Source organism: Ceratotherium simum, chromosome 33, assembly GCF_057802395.1.
Source record: "Ceratotherium simum simum isolate JZ-2026a chromosome 33, ASM5780239v1, whole genome shotgun sequence".
In the NCBI taxonomy this organism is placed as follows: Eukaryota; Metazoa; Chordata; class Mammalia; order Perissodactyla; family Rhinocerotidae; genus Ceratotherium; species Ceratotherium simum.
In genome coordinates this window covers 24858717-24880134 of record NC_141932.1, presented here as the reverse complement: position 1 = coordinate 24880134, position 21418 = coordinate 24858717, and the positions used below count along the sequence as shown (strand labels likewise).

General features: G+C 41.1%; 1 protein-coding gene across 6 annotated transcripts in view; it reads right to left on the bottom strand.

Moving 5' to 3' along the window:
* Nucleotides 1-8722: 8722 nt before the first annotated feature.
* ZNF793 (zinc finger protein 793) overlaps nt 8723-21418 on the bottom strand; it is a 35387-nt gene continuing 22691 nt past the window's right edge. For 4 of the 6 annotated variants that reach the window (XM_087422127.1, XM_087422130.1, XM_087422129.1 and 1 more), the window contains 3 exons: nt 18480-18609; nt 17858-17953; nt 8723-14497 (listed from right to left, as the gene is read on the bottom strand). In XM_087422127.1, the coding sequence (XP_087278253.1) occupies nt 13521-14497; nt 17858-17953; nt 18480-18609 (1203 nt within the window). In that variant the 3' untranslated portion in view covers nt 8723-13520. The remainder of the gene's footprint in view (nt 14498-17857; nt 17954-18479; nt 18610-21418) is intronic. The other 2 variants (XM_087422128.1, XM_087422126.1) reach the window with 1 other exon arrangement.

The window sequence follows — 21418 nt, the reverse complement described above, 5'->3', positions numbered from 1 at the left end:
TTTTTGGTCTGAGTCATGCTGGTGCTGGTACTGTAATGGTTCTCCTTTTCATTATCTAAACTCTTGGAAAATATTGTCACAATATTCACAAAGTCAAAAGTTAAACTAGCACCACTTGATACCAAGCACAAGAGTGAATCCACAGGCACAGTCAAAGATGGACTGTTAAGGTTCCTGATTACAACACACTTCAGTTACATTACTCTGACACATTAACGGATGATTCGTTCTGGTGAACCACCAGTCATGGTTGTCAACATCAGCAGTCAGGGACAGTCACATGGAAGGCAGAAAATATATGCTGTACCCATTCAACACTAAAAACTTTTTTGGGGACTGTCACGTCAGTTTTGTACTTTACCCACCGCCTTTGGCACCCATTGCCAAAAACTGGGACTTTGCACCTCCTGTGGAGGGGTTTCCCAGGATGCAGGACCTTCAGTGCTAAAATTGGGTTAGTCCTGGAAAAATCAGGGCAGTTGGTCACCCTATAAATAGCCTTGAATACATGTCTTGTCCACCAATTGTCCTTCCCCCTGATCCCCACCCTGCCAGAGCTGTCCCCAACCCCAGCTCAGCCAGTCACATTCTTGTGCAACATTGTTTTGGCTATTCTAGGTCTTGTGCATTTCTTTATGAATTTTAGAAATTGTTTGTCAATATCTACAAAAAGTGTTGCTGGGATTTTCACTGAGATTGCATTGACTCTGTAGGTCAATTTGGCAAGAATGAACATCTTAATATCAAGTCTTCTGCTTTATGAACAAGCTACGTCTCTCCATTTATTTCTTTAATTTCTCTCCCTAGTGTTTTGTTATTTTTAGTCTATTTTTAAGGTGAGGTAAATAATTCAAAGAAGTGGGGTTTTAGTCTGACAAGCTTTAGAATGTACTATAGTTCTTTTTTTTTTTTTTTGTGAGGAAGATCAGCCCTGAGCTAACATCCATGCCAATCCTCCTCTTTTTACTGAGGAAGACTGGCCCTGGGCTAACATCCGAGCCCATCTTCCTCCACTTTAATTAATTAATTAATTTTTCCCCCAAAGCCCCAGCAGATAGTTGTATGTCATAGCTGCACATCCTTCTAGTTGCTGCATGTGGGACGCGGCCTCAACATGGCCGGAGAAGCGGTGCGTCGGTGCGCGCCCGGGATCCGAACCCAGGCTGCCAGCAGCGGAGCGCGAGCACTTAACCAATAAGCCACGGGGCCGGCCCCCATCTTCCTCCACTTTATTTGGGACGCCGCCACAGCATGGCCTGACAAGCATTGTGTTGGTGCGCGCCTAGGATCCAACCCCGGCTGCCAGCAGCAGAGTGCGAGCACTTAACTGCTACGCCACAGGGTCGGCCCCTGTACTTTAGTTCGATGTCTTTATGCATATAATAGTGATGATCAACATGATAATAGCAACAGTGAGCACATACCCTGATTCCCTGGGATAGTCAGATTTAACTCATGTCATCCCAAAATAATTGCTTAAGAGAACTTGCACTCTCAAAAGTATCCTAGTTTGGAAAGTAAATTCTTATGTGATACCTGTAATTATAGCAAAAATTTAGTGAGGTCTTTTTATCTGCTAAGCATTGTTCTAAGTGATTTATTATGATAATCCACATAACAAACCTTTGGAGATGGTGTGAAAGTAGAAAATAACAAGCCCTGCATTTTCTTTGTGTAGAAATTTTAATTCCTTTGTTTTTATCTTTTTTATTTATTTTTTTTGTGAGGAAGATTAGCCCCGAGCTAACTTATGATGCCAATCCCCTTCTTTTTGCTGAGGAAGATTGGCCCTGGGCTAACATCCATGCCCATCTTCCTCTACTTTATATGGGATGCCGCCATAGCATGGCTTGACAAGTGATGCCTAGGTACTCGCCCAGGATTCGAATCTGCGAACCCTGGGCCGCTGCAGCAGAGCGCATGAACTTAACCACTATGCCACAGGGCCAGCCCCCTCTTTTTTATTTTAACTTTCTTTATATCAGCCTAATAAATATTCCTTTGTTTCAGTGCAAGCAGATGACATTTTGGTCAGTTACAGAATCATCTTCCTCCACTCTCTCTACCTTTATAAAGTTTCAGACACATTGGCTCTTTTTCTTTATTATACCAAGCTTGTTTCCATCTCTTGCATAGTTCAGCTTTTGCAGATTAACAGCTTGAGTGAGAAGCCTTTTTTAAGATAAGTTTTATTTTTTATGGAGCTGTGAGAAGCATATGGTGACCTAAAGACAAGAACTAGCATTTCATAGCAGGACAATTCATAATAGTCAAGAACTGGAAACAACTGAAATGTTTATCAACAATGAAATGCACGAATAAATTGTAATATATTCACACAATGGAATACCATACAGCAATTAGAATGAACAGACTATTGTTACACATCATGGATGAATCACACAAGGATAATATGGAGGGCCGGCCCCGTGGCTTAGCGGTTAAGTGCGTGCGCTCTGCTGCCGGCGGCCCGGGTTCGGATCCCGGGTGCGCACCGAGGCACCACTCCTCCAGCCATGCTGAGGCCGCGTCCCACATACAGCAACTAGAAGGATGTGCAGCTATGACAGACAACTATGTACTGGGGCTTTGGGGGAAAAATAAATAAATAAAATCTTTAAAAAAAAAAAAAAAAAAAAAAGGATAATATGGAGCAAAAGAAGCCATACACAAAAAAATATAGAATTTTTTATGTAAAAAAATTTTTATGTAAAGCACCTAAACAGGCAAAACTAATCTATTATGTTACAGATCAGGTGAGTAGATACCATGGAAGGGAAGATTGGGAGTGAGAGAGGAGGAGGCTTCTGGGACGTTGGTAATATTCTATTTTTTGATGTGGAACTGGGTATACATGTATATTCACTTTGTGAAAACTCAACAAGCTGTACACTCATGATTTGTGCACTTCTCTGAATTAAAGTCATACTTCAATAAAACATTTCCTTTAAAAAATTGAGGAACTATCAGTGTAAACTATCGAGAGGTATCCTCTCTTCATATCCTGCTTTCCCTATTAAAATATCTGCACAGTGAGGCTCATGTAATACATATTGAATGTCCACAGAGTGATGTGCCAGGCATTGTTCTAGATGCTGGAGATACGGTGATTGCAAAATAGTGATTTTTTTTTCAAACTCTATCATTCCTTCAACAATTATTGACATTCTATTATAAAGAAAAGATTTCCCTTTCCCCTTATATCTATCTACTTATTTACTTTTATTAGTATGAACTCATTCATTGTCATTGTCATTATTCATTTTGTTGCTAAAACTACCTGATTGGACCAGTGGGAGGCTCTTTAAGCCGGCTCCTGTGTTCTTTTGACATGTCCCCATCATTCTTTGAGAGCTTCCTTTTTTTCTGGTACAATTAGTCTAAACTAATCTTGCACCTTCCCTGTCACAGTTTTGGAATCAGCCATTTCTCAAAGGAGTCCTGGTTTCCATTAGTGGAGGGAATGATATTAGACCCTAAGATCTGGGTGCTGAGTGATCAGTTGTACTGGGATGTCATTTTTTGCAACACTTTTTTTTCTTTTTTGTGAGGAAGATCAGCCCTGAGCTAACATCCATGCCAATCTTCCTCTTTTTGCTGAGGAAGACTGGCCCTGGGTTAATATCTGTGCCTATCTTCCTCCATTTTATATGGGACGCCACCACAGCATGGCCTGACAAGCGGTGCCTTGGTGCGCGCCCGGGATCTGAACCCAGGCCACCAACAGCAGATCGCGCACACTTAACCACTATGCCACAGGGCCAGCCCCTCCAAGACTTCTTGATGAACACAGGGAATATACTTAAAAAAAAATAACCCCAAACTATGAATTCATACTGATATCTCTAATTTCAATCCAAGGCTATAGGGCTCCTCTCCTCCCATTCCATATTTGATTCTCTTCTCTAACAATGTAAACCCTTGTTCCTGACAACATCAATATATTTGTTCATTTATTCAATCATACAATACACACAAAATAGTTTTGTAATTGCTACACCCACACTACTAACAACAATAAACCTGCCAGGTAAAATTTAAATTTAAACTAGATTTAAAATCTAGTTTTTTTACAGTTCTTTTTTTGTCTCCAGAATGTGTCTCACTCAAAGTGAAAAATCAAAATAGTGTGTTCAAAAGTCACCTAATCATGGGGAAAAAATTGCAAATTATATACTTGATAAAGGTGTAATGTCCAGAATATATAAAGAACACTTCACAACAACAAAAAAGACAGACAACCCAATTAAAAACTGGGCAAAGGACTTGAGTAAACATTTCTCCAAAGAATATATATAAATGGCCAATAAACACATGAAAAGATGCTCAACTCATTAGTCATTAGGGCAATGTAAATCAAAACCATAATGAGATACCACTTCACACCCACTAGAATGGCTACAAAGAAAAGAAAAAGGAAAATTACAAGCGTTGGCAGAGATGTGGAGAAATCGGAACACTTGTGCATTGCTGGTGGGAATATAAAATGGTATAGGTGCTGTGCAGTACAGTTTATTCATCCTTCAATAAGTTAATCACTGAATTACCATATGATCCAGCAATTTCACTTCTAGATTTATATCCAGAAGAATTGAAAACAGGTGTTCAAAAATGAACCTGTAGGGTGGGCCGCATGGCTTACCCGGGTTCAGATCCCGGGCGCGCACGGACGCACCGCTTCTCTGGCCATGCTGAGGCTGCGTCCCACATACAGCAACTAGAAGGATGTGCAGCTATGACATGCAACTATCTACTGGGGCTTTGGGGGAAAAATAAATAAATAAAATTATTAAAAAAAAAAAATGAACCTGTACAAGAATGTTCATAGCAGCACTATTCACAATAGCCAAAAGGTGTAAACAACCCAAATGTCCACCTAAATAGATAAATAAAATGTGCTATAACCATACAATGGAATAGTATTTGGCAGTAAAAGGCAATGAAAGTACTGATACATGATACAATATGGACTAACCTGGACAACATCAAGGTAAGTGAAAGAAACCACCTACTGTATGATTTCATTTATATGAAAATTCCAGAACAGGCAAATCCATAGAGACAGAAAGCAGATTAGCGGGTGCCAGGAGCTAGGGGGGGAGGGGATAGAGGGAATGGGCAGTGACTGCGTAAGGGGTATATGGTTTCCTTTTGGGTGATGAAAATTTTCTGGAACTAATTAGCGGTGATGATTGCACACCATTGTGATTACATTAAACGCCACTGAACTGAATACTTTAAAATGGTGAAGTTTATGTTTATGTGTATTTTACTACCATTAAAAAAAGTCAATCACCAACCCTTTGTATCTCTCATCACTGACTTCTGAGATTCGTCACGACAATCCCGAGTCCTCCCATCCTATCTCCCCTATCACTCTCCCAGTCTCCAAATTCTACCACTGGGACACCCATATCAATCCCAAGCCTTTCGTGGACTCCTGAATAAATGAAAACCAAATATCCGTGGCGGCACTCCTTAGATCCCTTTATCACTGTGTCCCAGAGACCGACTCCCTTCCTTCCAGTTCCTAAACCTCAGGTTCCTGCCACCCAAGTCCTGTTTTCAGTCACTCAGACCCAATCCATCCAATCCCGGAGCCCCAACCCTCCCAGGCCCGCGCGTTGCCTGGTTTCTTGGAAGCGACACGCGCCGTCTGCTGCGCGGGCCTGAGCTGCAGCCTCCGGAGCCCCTGCGCGCCCGGCCGCAGCTCTAAGGCTGTGTGGCTCTGGCCGCTGGGCGGCCCCCCAAACACAGGACGCCGACTAGGTGGGTCTGTGACGGTGAAGCTGGAAGCTGCGCCGTTGAGCCCTTTCTCCCCGGAGGCGGCCATTTTCAAAGATGTTTCGTACAGTTCCCCAAACAATTTTTTTCTGGCCCAGAGTTTTTGGCTGTTCTAGGTGTGACAGACGATTGACACCGACCTACTCGCATCCTTTATGCGGGGACCCCAGCCCTGGCGCTGCCGCTTCTGCAACAACTCAGCTGCCAGCATCTCCTCTTCATCAACGCGGCGTTGCTCATAAGAAAGATGGCGGCGCCCTGCAACCGGCCTTTATTAACGGACGGGAGGGCATAGTGGCTCCACCATGCGGAGGAGGTGCCAGGCAGCCTAGATTCTGCTTCTGGGTAGGGGAGACCAGAGAGGCTGTGGCAAGGGGGGTACTTTCCAATGAGCAAGAAGCACTGGGGCTCTGGTTTGCTGGGGGGAAAGAGGTCCCGAGTGAATAAAGATTTGGAAAGCGCCAAATAAGGGCCAAGAAGCTGCAGTTAAGGGGAGTGCGTCTCCAATGGCGCTTCCTTCCTGACCCCTAGACTGGATAATGTTTATTGTTGTTTTAGGCCAGTAAGTTTTGGGGTAATTTGTTATTCAGCAGTAGATAATACACCTTCCTTGCTGGTCTCCAACATTCCAGGCACACTCCCTATCCCAGGATCTTTGCATTTGCTGTTTCCTCTGCCTGGACTACTTTTTTGTGGACAGGTGCATTATTAGATCCCTCACTTCCTTCAGATCTTTAGGCAGAGGTCACCTTTGAGGCCTTTCCTGGCTACTGTATGTAAAATTTCATTCCCCTCCTATTTTATATACCCTTTCCTGTTTATTTCTTGCTTATTTCCACTGTTCCCCTTTCTGTTTGCTATGGTATCCCCAATGCCTAAGTCTGTGCCTGGTTCACAGCAAGCGCTCAGTATGTACTTGTACATAAATGAATGTATTAGTCCTGTTTAGTGAACTCCCAGGAAGCACATCCAGAATCTGTACACAGATTTGCGGCTTACTCAGATCTCTGTTCCAACACCAGTGCCATCTTTACTCCTTCCTGCTTTCCAATCGGTTTCCCTGGTGAGGGAGCAGGCTCTAAGATGGCCCCCAGTGACCTCTGCCTCCTGGTAGTCTGGGAAGGGGGATTCATTTTGTGTAATTCCCTCTCCTTGGGCATGGCTGGGACCTGTGTGACTTGCTTCTAGCTAAGAGAATACAGCAAAGGTGACAGGATATCACTTCCATGATAATGTTACATAAGAGTGTAACTTCTGGATTGGTAGCAGACTCTTTCCCTTATTTGAAGCAAGGTGCTACATGTGAGCTGGACTTTGGAAAGGCCCATGTGGCAAGGAACTGAGGGTAGCCTCTGGTCTAGAGCCAGCAAGAAACAGAGGCCCTCAGTCCAACAGCTCATAATGAACTGAATTGTCAACAACCAGGTGATCTTGGAAGCAGATCCTTCTCTAGTTGAGAATCAGGTGAGACTACTGTTCTGGCCAACACCTTGACTTGCAGCGTTGTGAGACCCTGAACCAGAGGACCCAACTAAGCCATGTCTGGACTCCTGACTCACAGAAACTGTAAGATAACAAATGTGTGTTACTAGGTTTGTGATAATTTGTTAGGTAGCACTAGATAACAACACACCTAGGTTACTACAGCTAAAGACAAATGTTCACAAATGTCATAATTCAGTGTTTCTCATTATGGTTTTTTTTTTTCTTTTTCTTTTTGTGTGAGGAAGATCAGGCCTGAGCTAACATCTGCCAATCCTCCTCTTTTTGCTGAGGAAGACTGGCCCTGGCCTAACATCTGTGCCCATCTTCCTCCACTTTATACAGGATGCCGCCACAGCATGGCTTGACAAGCGGTACGTCGGTGCGCACCTGGGATCTGAACCCGGGGTGCCAGCAGCAGAGTGCGTGCACTTAACCACTATGCCACCGGACTGGCCCGTCTGTTCTTCTGTGAGGAGGATGCTTTGTTTCAGGGCTAAGGATTAGGGGTGTGATCCACATCAAACGTCCACCCTTGTCTGACCATCAGAACTACTGGGGATGCTTGAACCCTCTACCAGAGCTAATCAAACAGAATCTCTGGGTTTAGGGCCTGCTAGTATGTATTTTTTTAAAAAACTCTCTGCACAGTATCTTGGCCAAGATATTTATTGACTACAAAGGAATAGTAGCTTTAGAGTGCAGAAATCTGACAATGAACAACTTAACTAAGCGATCAAGGTTGACATGACCAGTAAGACATATCAGCATCATGTACCCTCTGATATAATGCACTGAGGATACATCACTTCTGTAGTATTAATGCATAACCTCAATATAATCAGAGAAAACGCTGTATCAAACCCAAATTGAGAGATATTCTGCAAAATAGCTGGCCAGTATGCTTCAAAAGTATCTAAGTCATGAAAGACAAGAAAAGACTGAAGAACTGTCACAGATTGGAGGAGACTAAAGAGAAAGAACAAGTAAATGCAATGTGGGATCTGGACTGGATCTTGGACTAGACAAAGGACATCAGTGGGAAGGACTAAGGTTTAATTACTAGAATTGTGTCAATAATTTCCTGGTTTTGATAACTGTACTATAGTTATATAAAATGTTAACATTAGGGGAAGCTGGGTGAAGACTATATGGAACTATGTTTAGCAACTTTATAAATCAAAAATTATTTCAAAATTAAAAACAAAAAGCCCCTCTCTGCTTGGAGGGTTTCTCAAAGTATTTCCTTTTGCTCTTTAGATGTACACATTTTTTTTTCACTCTGGTGATATCCCAAGGACCGAGCTGGAGGAAAGGGAGGACCAGGCCAGGGTGCCATCTTGTCAGAAAATAGAAACATTTGCAAGGCTTCATGCATTTTGAAATGTTTTTCCCCCTTTGTTTTTCAAATTACAAAAGTAATGTATGTTGTAGCAAGTAAAACAATACAAAGATATATAAATTAAACAAATACTTTTATTTCCCTTCCCCACCAAGGTAACCCATGTTAATCGACACCTTGTTGTATATCCTTTCACACCTTTCTCTTTGTTCATATAAACGTACACATGCATATATACACATATAGGGATTTTAAATTTAAAAAAAAAATAGATTCATATACATTATTCTGCAATTTGTTCTTTTCGCTTGACAATATACCACAAACATCTCCACAAATTAGTCAAGTTCTAGCTTCCCCCTCAAATTTTACTTAATCACACATTTGGGATATCATACTTGGTTTAGTCATTTACATATTTTTTCTTTTTGGCTTTCATTTTCCCTTTCCGAGTCCCCCATAACCCACCTGCATCACCCACCTCCCCCCAACCCAGTGCATACTCTTCTATACTTTTCTCCATGCATATAAAATCTTACACAAACATATATGGATACATGTTATCACTCATATAAACACTTAGAGGCATTTTGTCACTGATTTACAAAATCAGGGACATATTTTACACACTTCTCTACCTTGCTTTTTTCACTCAAGAAAACACTGTGGAATTCCATTCAAGTCCACAAGCATAGTTGAATTTGTCCACCTTAATGGCTATATAAACATTCTACAGAATGGATATACTATAGTTCCTTCCCTCTTCCAATTTCCCTACTGATGGGCATTTATTTTGATTCTAGTGTCTTTTGACACTAGGAGCAATTTTACAATAAATGTCCATGTTCATCTGTCCTTCGTGTTTTACTTCTAAGAGAAGATTCCCCAAAGTGGCGTGAGTATTTTAAGTTATAACAGATGTTGCCAGATTGCTTTTCAAAAGAGCTGTTATGATTTGTTTTCACCAACAGTGTATAAGAACATCCTCTGTTCTGACAGCAAAAAGCATTCCTGCTCTTTTTTGTCAACTTGATTGCATACTGTTATCTCATTATAAGTTTAATCTGCATTCCCCAACAACTACTGAGGCTAAACACTTTGATAAGCCCACCAGCCACTTGGATTTGCTCTTCTCACAACTGTCTATTCACACTCTTCGCCACACTCTTTGCTCTTGGGTTATCTTTTTCCTGTCAATGTGAAGAGCACTTTTTCTCTGATTGGGTCTGCAAATATTTTCCCCCAAATTATTGTTTATTTATCAGATGGCATCTTTTGCTATGTGAAGATTGTACTTTTTATGTAGTCAAATATTTATTTTTTAATAGCGTTTGAATGTCCTGTGTTGGTAAAGTTAATGTCCCCAACTCTAGATTGTATGTGTAGTCTCTTTTCATTTTGTTTTAAGAATTTTATTGTTAGTTAAACAATTTAAATCTCAAATCCACCTGGAATTTTTTTTTTCATGTGATTTGTGCTGTTAGTCCCACTTTACTTTCTTCCTGATTAAAAGCCAACTGTGGGGCGGGCCCTGTGGCATAGCGGTTATGTGCGCGCGCTCCGCTGCTGGCGGCCTGGGTTCAGATCCCTGGTGCGCACCGAGGCACCGCTTGTCAGGCCATGCTGTGGCGGCATCCCACATAAAGTGGAGGAAGATGGGCACAGATGTTAGCCCAGGGCCAGTCTTCCTCAGCAACAAAGAGGAGGATTAGCATGGATGTTAGCTCAGGGCTGATCTTTCTCACACACAAAAAAAGCCAACTGTGCCAGATTTCTTTTTAAATAAACTATTCTTTTCCCCTATGGTTTGAAATTCCACTTTTTCCATACATGAAAAAGCTCATATACACTGAGGTCTAGTTCAGGATTTTTTATTCTGTTCCATTGATTTATTTATCTGTTCCTTTGCCAATATTATATTAATTTAATTAAAATGACTTCATGGTATAATCTGACATCTGGTATGAAATTTCCTTTTTATACTTTTCTTGGCTAGATTCTCAGGCATTTATTTTTCCATATGGAATTTAAGATCACTTCACGTAAAAAAAAAATCACTGACATTTAGTGAATTCCAAGAGAAGTGCATATAAATTATTAGATGTTTACAGAGAAAAGCTCTTGATTTCTATACCCTGCCTTCTTAGAAAATTATCAAAATTATTAGAGTCTCTTCATATATTAGTATATAATCATATCGTCAGAAAAAAGGGTCAGTTTTACCTTTTCTTTTTGATTATTTATAGCAATTATTTAATTTTCTTTTTTATTGTCTTCCCTGGAACCTTTAAGACAATATTTAGTAAAAATAATACTATTAAATTCTTGATTTTTAAAAAATGGCTTCAGCATAATATCTGCTATTGGGTTTTGGTAAAGAAACTCTAAGTGGTTACCATCTATTACAATTTAATTTATATTTTATTACATTAGAAATGTTTGCAAATTCTATTAAATGCCTTGTCAGCATCTATTGATAGCATCTTCTCTTTCAAGCTGTTAATTTTATTGATATATTTCCTATCATTGGCTCTGCATTCTTGGAATAACTCTTACTTGGTCATCATAATATATCATTCTTTAGGTATACTGCTGAACTTTACTATTATTTTACTTATAATTTTTGTTTCTCTAGACTCAAGAGTAAGATTGATCTGGAGTTTTCTTTTTTCCAACTACTTTTATTTGGTTTGGTGTTAAATTTATTCTGATTTCACAAAGTAAATTGGGGAACATAGTCTATGGGCTGAAATATTTAACAGTGGTATTACTCCTTCTTTAAAAGTTTGATAGAACTAATCATGAAATCATCTGAGCCTGGAGCATTTTCAATCATAGATCTTTAATCACTTTTCCAAATTCTTCATTGGTAATTGGTCTATCACGTTTTCTACTTCTTACTGCAATTTTCATAACATATTTTGCTAGAAAAGCTTCTATTTCCTGTTTTAAAAATATGTTGATCTAGAGTTGCATGAACTATCTTTTATTATTCTTTTAATCACATCTTTATCTGTGATCATGTTTCCTTTTTCATTCTGGAGTAGGGATTCTCACAGGGAGGCAGATCTTGAACAATGTGGCCATTTGTTTTCTTATATGGATGACATGGCAGGTCAAGGAAATGGACTTTTTTCAAAGATTGGAATGATGAAAAAACTTGGGATTTAGTGTCCAGGACATTTACAGGGAAATTTATAGGGAAGAAAAGTGGATGTTGCTGAATGAATTTGCAAAAAAAAAAAATAAATTCTCCTTTATGGGTCTCTGCATGAAATAATTCTGAATTATAAGACTGATATAAAGAGTGTCTCTCCTACTAATTTGCTGCAAGGCATTTTAAACAAGACTAAGAAAATGGGAATAGTGCACACTATGCCAGGGCCACACTACTTTTTGTCAAATAATGAATGTGCTGAGTAATCAAGTTTATAGTATTTTGTTCCCCCAATATCGGGTTGTGAAACTATTCCTTAGCTTTGCCTTTTCAACATTAATAAAGGCAAAAATAAATAATTTATTATTTATTTAATGAATAATACTTATTAAATAATATTTAATTATTTAAATATTATTTTATGTAATAATATATTTATTATTTATTTATACATTATCTTACATATTAAAATAAAGGCAAAATAAATGCCTTTTTAACATTAAAAACATTTAATAAAGTTTTTGGCTAACTTAACAAAAGACCATTAAAAAACATTGCTTTATTATAGATGTTAGCTCAGGGCTGGTCTTCCTCAGCAAAAAGAGGAGGATTGGCATGGATGTTAGGTCAGGGCTGATCTTCCTCACAAAAAACAAAAAACAAACAAACAAACAAAACACATTACTTTATTATTCAGAAAAGGGCCCAATAAGAAATGTCATAGCCATTTACATGTATTACAAAAACGTGGAGAAAATGTAGCTGGTATGTTAAAGCTTTTTTTTAAATAGTTGGCCATGTTATTATTTTTATTGTTTTTTGTATTGTTAAGACACCAAAAGACAATGGTGATATTTAGAGTGGAAGTTTGGTGAATGGCATTCTACATATTATGTGATATATATGCTTGATATTCACAATTTATATTATTTTTTTTTTTTTAAAGATTTTATTTATTCATTTTTTTCCCCCCAAAGCCCCAGCAGATAGTTGTATGTCATAGGTTCACATCCTTCTAGTTGCTGTACGTGGGACTCGGCCTCGCGCTGGACGGAGAAGTGGTGCCTTGGGGCGCGCCCGGGATCCGAACCCAGGCCGCCAGCATCAGAGCGCGCGCACTTAACCGCTAAGCCACAGAGCCGGCCCTCACAATTTATATTAAATTCACATTTATAATTCCAAAATATAAACAGAACTACTTATGTGGTTCACTGTGGAACGTACCATAACATACCTCTAAGTCTCTTTACGTTCTTCACCTTCTAATTCTCTCTTTTGTATTCTGTTGTCATTCCATTTAATATGTTTTTAAACTTTCATAAGCCAGAGTGACCATGTTTATGTTTTATAAAGTATTTTCTATAGTCTTTGGTATAAAATTTTCTATCACAATTGGAGCATGACTTCCCTTATGGTAAAACACTTGGTCCAAGTTCATTAAATCAAGGAGATTTCTCCTAAGGATGAATTCCTCCACATATAATCAAATAGGGTATCTTTTTTTTTTTTTATCAAATAATTCTTTTTTTTTTTAAAGATTTTATTTATTTTATTTTTTTCCCCCCAAAGCCCCAGTAGATAGTTGTATGTCATAGCTGCACATCCTTCTAGTTGATGTATGTGGGACGCAGCCTCAGCATGGCCGGAGAAGCAGTGTGTTGGTGTGCGCCCGGGATCCGAACCCAGGCCGCCAGCAGCGGAGCACGCGCACTTAACCGCTAAGCCACGGGGCCGGCCACAAATAGGGTATCTTGCTCAAGGCTTTCCCACAATTATTAGGTTTTCATTCCTATAGGCATTCTTCCGAGCATGAATTTTCTGATGTCTACTAAGGTTTGGCTTCTGATAGAAAGCTTTGCCACATTCATTGCATCCGTACGGTTTTTCTCCCGTATGAGTTCTCCAATGTTTATTGAGGCATGACTTTTGGCTGAAGGATTTTCCACATTCTCTGCAACGATAGGGTCTTTCTCCTGTGTGTATTTTTAGATGTACATTGAGGTATGACTTCTCACCAAATGACTTCCCACATTCACTGCACACAAAGGGTCTCTCTCCTGTATGTGTTCGCTGATGCTCTCTGCGATGTGACTTCTGGGTGAAGGCTTTCCCACAAAAAAAACATTCAAAGGGTCTTATCCCAGTGTGAATTCTCTGGTGTTTAATGAGGGTCGACTTATGTGAAAAGGCTTTCCCACAGTCAGGGCATCCATATGGCTTCTCCCCAGTGTGACTTCTCTGATGCCTAATGAATTCAGACCTGTAGCAGAAGGCTTTCCCACACTCGCTACAGATGTGGGGTTTCTCTGTAGGTGGAACCCTCTTACGTTTGTACTCAAGAGAATTGGTTACTGTTGGTTTATACTGTGCTGGGTTATGGTTGAAAGCTTTCTCACAGTGACTGCATTCCCAGAGTCTTTCTCCATTAGGTCTTCGATCACGGTTTGTATGCTGTAACAATTTTCCATATCTATAGCACTCTTCTTGCTTTTTTGAATAGTTTCTCTTAAAATCAATCAAGTCTAGATTATGGTTCACACTCTTTCCACAAGGGTCCCAGTTATTGGAGTTTTGAATTGAAGGAAGATCAGTGCTCTGGAGTGATATTTTCCCAAACTTATTACAGTCATGGCTTCTTTCCTTGGGCAGTTTTTTCTTGCTGATGAATGTACCTTGCCTCAAAAGCATGTCCTGCCGTCTTTTCCTCTGGACATTAACTTGCCAGATGTTTTCTGGAGAAAGTACAGCAAATCTTTCCATATGAATCTTTCTATTATTATGGCCTGGAATAAAACTACTGGAGAAATGCCCTAAGAATTTAAAGGGTGCACAGTATATAAATAGAGATCATGAACCATCTAAAGGCACCAATGCAGGGAAGGGTGTTGTATGAGTAGAGAAGATGCAGAACACTGGCACAAGTGGAATGGAACATGTCATAGACTATAGAGAGAAATAATTTTGAGGAAGATGGGATGATATTATAGAGAAATGGTTGGCAAACATGTTCTTCAAGGCCCAGAGTAAATATTTTAGGCTTTGTGGGCCATATGGTCTTGGTCATAATTACTCAACTCACCCATTGTATCGCGGGAACACAGATAGTATGTAAGCATAAGGGTGCGGCTGTGTTCCAATGAAACTTTATTCACAAAACCAGGTGGCCAACCTATAGGCCGTAGTTTGCCAATCCCTATTACAGAGGAAAGGGGTTTAAATGTTATACAGCATACTGCTACTCAATGCGTGGTTCTCAATGGGCAACTTCAGCCTCATCTGGGAACTGGTATGCTGACAGATGTGCAGAATCCTGGGCCCTACCCCAGACCTATTTAATCAGAATCTGCATTTTAACAAGTTGCCCAAAATATTAAGAGTCTGACAAACACTAATACAGCAGTCATCAGAGAGCTTATCATATTGAGCTAGTTACAATATAAATGGCAAGGGCTCTAAGATGAACTAGATAAAAGAAGAAATCAACAAAGCTAACCAGAACTTAAAGCAAGAGCTCTTAACTTGGTGGTCAGAAATCAGGGGAGTTGTGAATTTGGATAGGAAAGCAAATCACATCTTTATTTTCACTAAGCTCTAACTACAACTGCACACTTCCTTCAATGATAAATGTGAGCAACAAAAAACACAGTGGTATTAGTTCCTGTAACTTGTACTAGTTTGTGAATATAGTATTTTCGTGTCACATAGTTGTTGAAGATTTCTCAAAATATGTTTACAATCATCTCTGAGAGCATGACAGTTATTAGACCTGATGCTAGATATTTAATGTATAAATAAGGAAGTACATCTACTATTATCACACATTTTGAAAACATTTTGATATTGCATTTTCTAACTTTATTTTAAATTACTGTATTTTAGTAGTTTGTTTCTGTTGTAATCTTACGGATTTTATTTATTTATTTATTTAATTTTTTTTATTGTGAAATTTTTGTTGTACATTATTGTTTATCAGTCACCATATAAGTGCATCTCTCCACCCCTTGTGTGGATTTTATTTTTTATATGTAAAAAAGGGTCTATTAGGCTTCACCAGAATGCCTAAGAGTTCCATGGTGCAAAAACGATGAAGAAGCCCTTAGTTAAAGACATTCAGGCGTGAGGCTATTTGGGTCCAGTTTTAGGAGACGTCAGCAGAAAATGAAAAGTAAAGAGGAAGATTTAAAGTCATTTCTCAAAAAAAAACCAACAACAAAACCAGCACATACGGAGAGTACAATTAGAGAAGGTGGCAAAGACAGAAGATTCAAAATGAGCACATGGGAGCAAAGCTCTGGAAGAAGTAAGGAGAGTACAATTAGAGAAGGTGGCAAAGACAGAAGATTCAAAATGAGCACATGGGAGCAAAGCTCTGGAAGAAGTAAGGAGAGTACAATTAGAGAAGGTGGCAAAGACAGAAGATTCAAAATGAGCACATGGGAGCAAAGCTCTGGAAGAAGTAAGGTGAGGTATGTGCATGGGTGCACTTGTGTGTGTGTGGATGGAGGGGAGGCAGCAAATAGGAATGAGGACGACTTCAGTTTTTGCCATACAAAAACCAAGGGTGAGTGGACACAACCGTGGAGCTGGTCCATAGACTGGTAAAACGGGGGCTAGGTGGCACAAGGAGGACAAAAGGATGTAAGCTGGCAGAGGGGCCAGTTGTGAGCATCATGTGGCCTCAGAATAGATGACGTCCTTGAGAAAGCTGCACCATTGACAAAAGGACCAAGTTTGGAAAACAGAAAATGCAGCAGCCTCTCAGAAGGAAAAGGCCAGGCTGCAGCCAGGGAAATAGAGGACACAGAGCGCTTGGAAAGGAGGGCTGACTAGACACCTTTTTTTTTTTTTTTTTTTTTGCAGTTATTATATAAAATTCTTGAAAGAGGGAAAAGAAAAGCGGCTGATAGCCAGCTTACAATGGTTTCACAAAGGTTGCTGAGCACAGTTTAATGAAGCAAAATACAGCCCAGAGGGCACCAGGGTGTGCTGGTTAAGAGTATTGGTTCTGGAGCCTGACTACCTGGGTTCAAATCCCCATTTGGTCCCTTACTCTGCTATATGTTCTTAGATAAGTTTCTGTGACTGTTTCCTCTTTGGTAAATGGGCTGATAAGGCTGGATACCTCACAGGTGTTGTAAGGGTTGAATGAGTGGATATATGTAAAGGGCTCAGAACAGACCTGGCACATACCGAGCCCACCCTGAGTGTTGGCCAATAATTCTAATGCTGTTGCTGCTACTACTACACCTAGTGAAAGCCGGATGGTAGCAATTTCAAAGACATCATTTTGGGGAGAAGCATGAAAATGACTTGAATGTTTTGGGGGTTTATATAACATTTAATTCAATTATGTGATTACAACACCATGTATAAGCGGCATAAAGAGATCTGGGAACAGATGGCACTGACTCTTCTTGTTAAGCCCATGACTGTTGTGGAGAAGCAGAAGTTCAGAGGCATCCTTAACAGTGGGCTACCAATACTCAGAGCACCATGGGTATCGTTGGGATATTTTACAGAGCTGATGGGAGAGTTATTCTGTATATTAAATTGAAGTGGTTATGACCAGCCAAGCTCCACCATCTCCTTCACCTGGTCACCTCCTGGAATTCACTGCTTCCTCCTCTGTGACTTAAGGAAATTAAAGGACTAGGAGATAACTTAAGGGATTAAGGAAAGGATGGGAAGTGAGATGGTGGGTATGGCAGGCAGGTCTGAGGCATTCTACCTGGAAACTGTAGAGAATAGGAAGGGACCAGCGGGAATGATAGAATCATAGAAGCCTATTTGTAAGAATGCCTGAAGGCAAAAGAGAAGGTGACTGATAACCTCAAGAGAGAGACCAAGGATTTTGGAGAGAGGGAATGGAGCAAGTGCACAGGGAGAGGTGAGATATACAGCAGAGGAAGGAGGAACACTGGATAAGTGAGGTGGGATGCATGGAGGCTGAAGGGTCAAGAAGGCTGAAGCTCCTAGAGAAATGTCTCTAGCTGCGTGCAAAGCTCTCAGGCTTTTAAGAGCTGGATCCTAAACAAAATTCCAAAGGTGCCAGCCTCCCACAGTCCCTCTTTTGCTGGATTTATCACACTTACCCCGACAGTGGCAGCCTGAGCATGCCGCCTCACAAATCCACGGTGCTTCTTCCTGCTCCAGCCTCCGGATCACATATGGTTTGGTGCCTTCATAACCTGTTCCAGGGAAATGATCCAGGCCTTGGGCTGAGCTCCTTGATCTTCAGGGCCACTCAGGCAGCATTAAAGGCTGCACAACAGACATCATACTTGGGAGGAGACTGTACACGCACCTTGTCCAGAACCCAAAGGAATTAGTAATCCAGGCCCACTGACAGTCAAACCAAACTCATCGAGGCAGCACAGTGTAAGGGCCAGGAATGCAGAATGTGCAGCCAGACTGCGGGCGTTCAAATCCTACTGTGGCTCCACCATGTACTAGGTGGGTGACACTGGGCAAGTTACTTCACCTCTCTGCCTCAGTTTCCAAATGTGTAAAACAGTGGTACTATTAGTACCCACTTCACAAGGCTCTTACGAGGATTAAATGAGGTAATATTTTTAAAGTGGCTAAGACAGTGTCTGGCACATAGAAATTGTTTGGTACTTCAGAGGCTCTAGGTACTTCAGTTATTTTAGCAACTGAAAGAGGAAAGGTGGTCATTTAAGCATAATCTCGCTTGTGCGGCAGAGGTGTTCTTACCCACTGAGACGAGGTTGCTGTAGGTCTCCAGCATCACATCCCGGTACAGGGCCCTCTGAGCAGGATTCAGCCTGTGCCACTCCTCTTGAGTGAAGCCCACTACCACATCCTTGAATGACACAGGTCTCTGCTGAATATGAAATGACATTGAGTCATGGGGGAAAAATGTAGGCGGGGTAGATGGTACTGGTTTTTTATAATGTTCATAGGTCAGAGCTTATCATGTTCATTTATCTATCTAGGATGCCTTTTCTATTCCTGGCTTTGGGATATAGATGGTGGGGAAAATGACAATCGCATTGGAAGCCATTGCCATTTATACCTTGAATCAACATATATTGACTGAAGGACCACTGTGTGACCCAGTGCTGGTTGCTGGGGATACAGTCCTGGATGGTTCCTGACCTCAAGGAGCTCACAGCCTGGCAGAGAGCAACAAGTAAAGCCATCAGGGCGACAGTTGAAGAGCTGTGATGGCAGGACATCTAGGTGATGGAATGCAGAGAAGTGAATGGTCCATTAAATGTTTCAGGGTCTAGTTAGGCTTCAGAGCTAAGGGATATGTGGGGCTGAGTCTTCTCTGCAGGAAGATGGAGAACTGCATTCTTTGCAGAGGAAGCAGCATGAACGAAGGCATGGGGGCAAAACAGTGATTCTAAGGATGGAAAGTCACTCAGTAACAGGAGAAAGCGTACAGAGGCCTGCGAGTGATGCGATGATGGACTTGAAGACAATGGGAAATCTATCAAGGGAGGGGTGTGTGTAGAAAGCACATTCTAGAAGGCATGTGCTGAGTTTCTTGCATTCTATGTCAAGCGGTACTGTGGTAACTCTAAGCTGTGAAAAGTTAAGGATGTACATCATATTCCTAGAGTAACCACTGAAATCATAGTGCAAAGAGGTGGACTGAAGTAAATAAAGTAAATAAAATTCTAAAAAATATCCAATTAATCCACACAAACACACACACGAGAGAAAAGAAGAAACAGAGGGACAAAAGCAGATGGGACAAATAGAAAACTAAATACTAAAAAGATAGATATAAATCCAACCATACCAATACTTATATATATATTAAACTATATTAAATTATAATGTAATTTAATATATGACTAACCACTCCAAAAAGGCAGAGATTGTGAGACTGGATAAAAAAGCAATACTGCCTACGAGAGATTCGAAACTTATGGAGAGTTAGAAAGTGAATGGATGGAAAGAGAAGGGTGACCTGGAGAGCAGTGGAAGGAGACAGACTCTGTAATCACCCAGGTGGAAGATGATGTCACGGGCAGGACAGCGATGGTGGGGTAGAGAAGGACCATTGTAGAGAAGAGCAGAACCTGCACCCTAACTGCTTGGGGAGGGTGAGGATGGGTAAGGATAACACCCAGGTGTCTCAAAGGGTGATGGTGGTAAATCAGAGATGAGAAAAACAGCAGAAGCAGAGAGGATGTGGCATGTTGGACATGTCTGGAGAACACACGGGTGGAGACACTTGGCAGGCAGCGGGATGGACATATGAGTCTTGTGTCAGGAGCAGGATAAGGAATGGAGCTAAAGCCAGGTGATCCATCGGCACAGAAGTGGTGGCTGAAGCCGTCAAACTGTGGGATCTCTCTGCAAGGAGACAGGATGAGCAAAGTGCCCAGGAGCCCCAAGGGACACAATATTTAAGACGCCAGTGGCAGAAGAGTTCAGCTGGAGAGCCAGAGGAGGAATAGAATAGTCTGGAAAGGAGGCCTCACAGCCTGGTAACCCTCAGATTACACTGGCCGGGCAGTCCTCCGGTTTAGGGCACAGAGAACAAATTCTCCAAAGAGCCCACTGCCCTGGGACCAGACAGCTGCTGAGGGAGACCCACGGGTACTAACCTAGTAAGGCACCTCTGATATTGTCACATATTAAGAAATTAATATATATATATGGTCTTCCTCCCTGGATCCTGGCACAGAGCTTCTTAAACCCTTGTAACTTCCTGAGTGATAGGGGTAACAGGAGTGTCTTTTGTTATTCATAACAAGCCTCTGTCACCCATATCTGAGTTTATGCTAATGATGTGACTCTTGGAGGATGGCGGCTGGTTGCCAGAGGAACCAACTTTGTGATTAGAGGGTTGGAACCTTCACCCCCCCCCACCCCTTCCCCCACCTCTGGGGCAGGGAGAGGGACTGGAGATTGAGCTAATCACCAACAGCCAATGATTTAATCACTCATGCCTACATAATGGAACCTCCATAAAAAGCCTGGAGAGCTTCCAGGTTGGTGAACATATCCAGGAGATTGTGCATGCCAAAATCCATGGGGACAGAAGCTCCTGGGCTCAGGACCCTTCTGTACCTCGCCCTATGTACCTCTTTATCTGACTGTTCATTTGTATCCTTCATAATATCCTTTATAATAAACCTGTATTAGTAAATAAAGTGTTTCCCTGAGTTCTATGAGTCATTATAGCAAATTATCCAAACTGAGGAGGGGGTCACGGGAACCCCTGATTTATAGCTAGTTGGTCAGTTCAGGTGACAACCTGGAATTTGTGATTGCATCTGAAGTGGGGGCAGTCTTGTGAGACTGAGCCCCTAACCTGTAGGGAGTGGGCTAACTCTGGAATTGAATTAAATTGTAGGACATCCAGTTGGTGTCCGCAGAGAACGGCAGAATTGTTTGGTGTGGGGAACAAAACACTACTGCTGTGAATAGAGGAAAGTTTTTTCTTCAGTACCTATGATATATCTTGAAGTGACTGTATAGTAAAGAATTTAACCTTGCCCAAAGAGAGGTCTGGTCTTTGCCCTCAATTCCTGGGAGTTAATCTCTAAGCCCCTGGAATGTCCTGCTTGATAAGAGTGTCTTTGTTTACCTGGGGGCCTAGGGCCACACCAGATAGTCTAACAATGTGATTTCTGGTGGGGCCTTTGGATCACAGGCATCAACTCGACCTC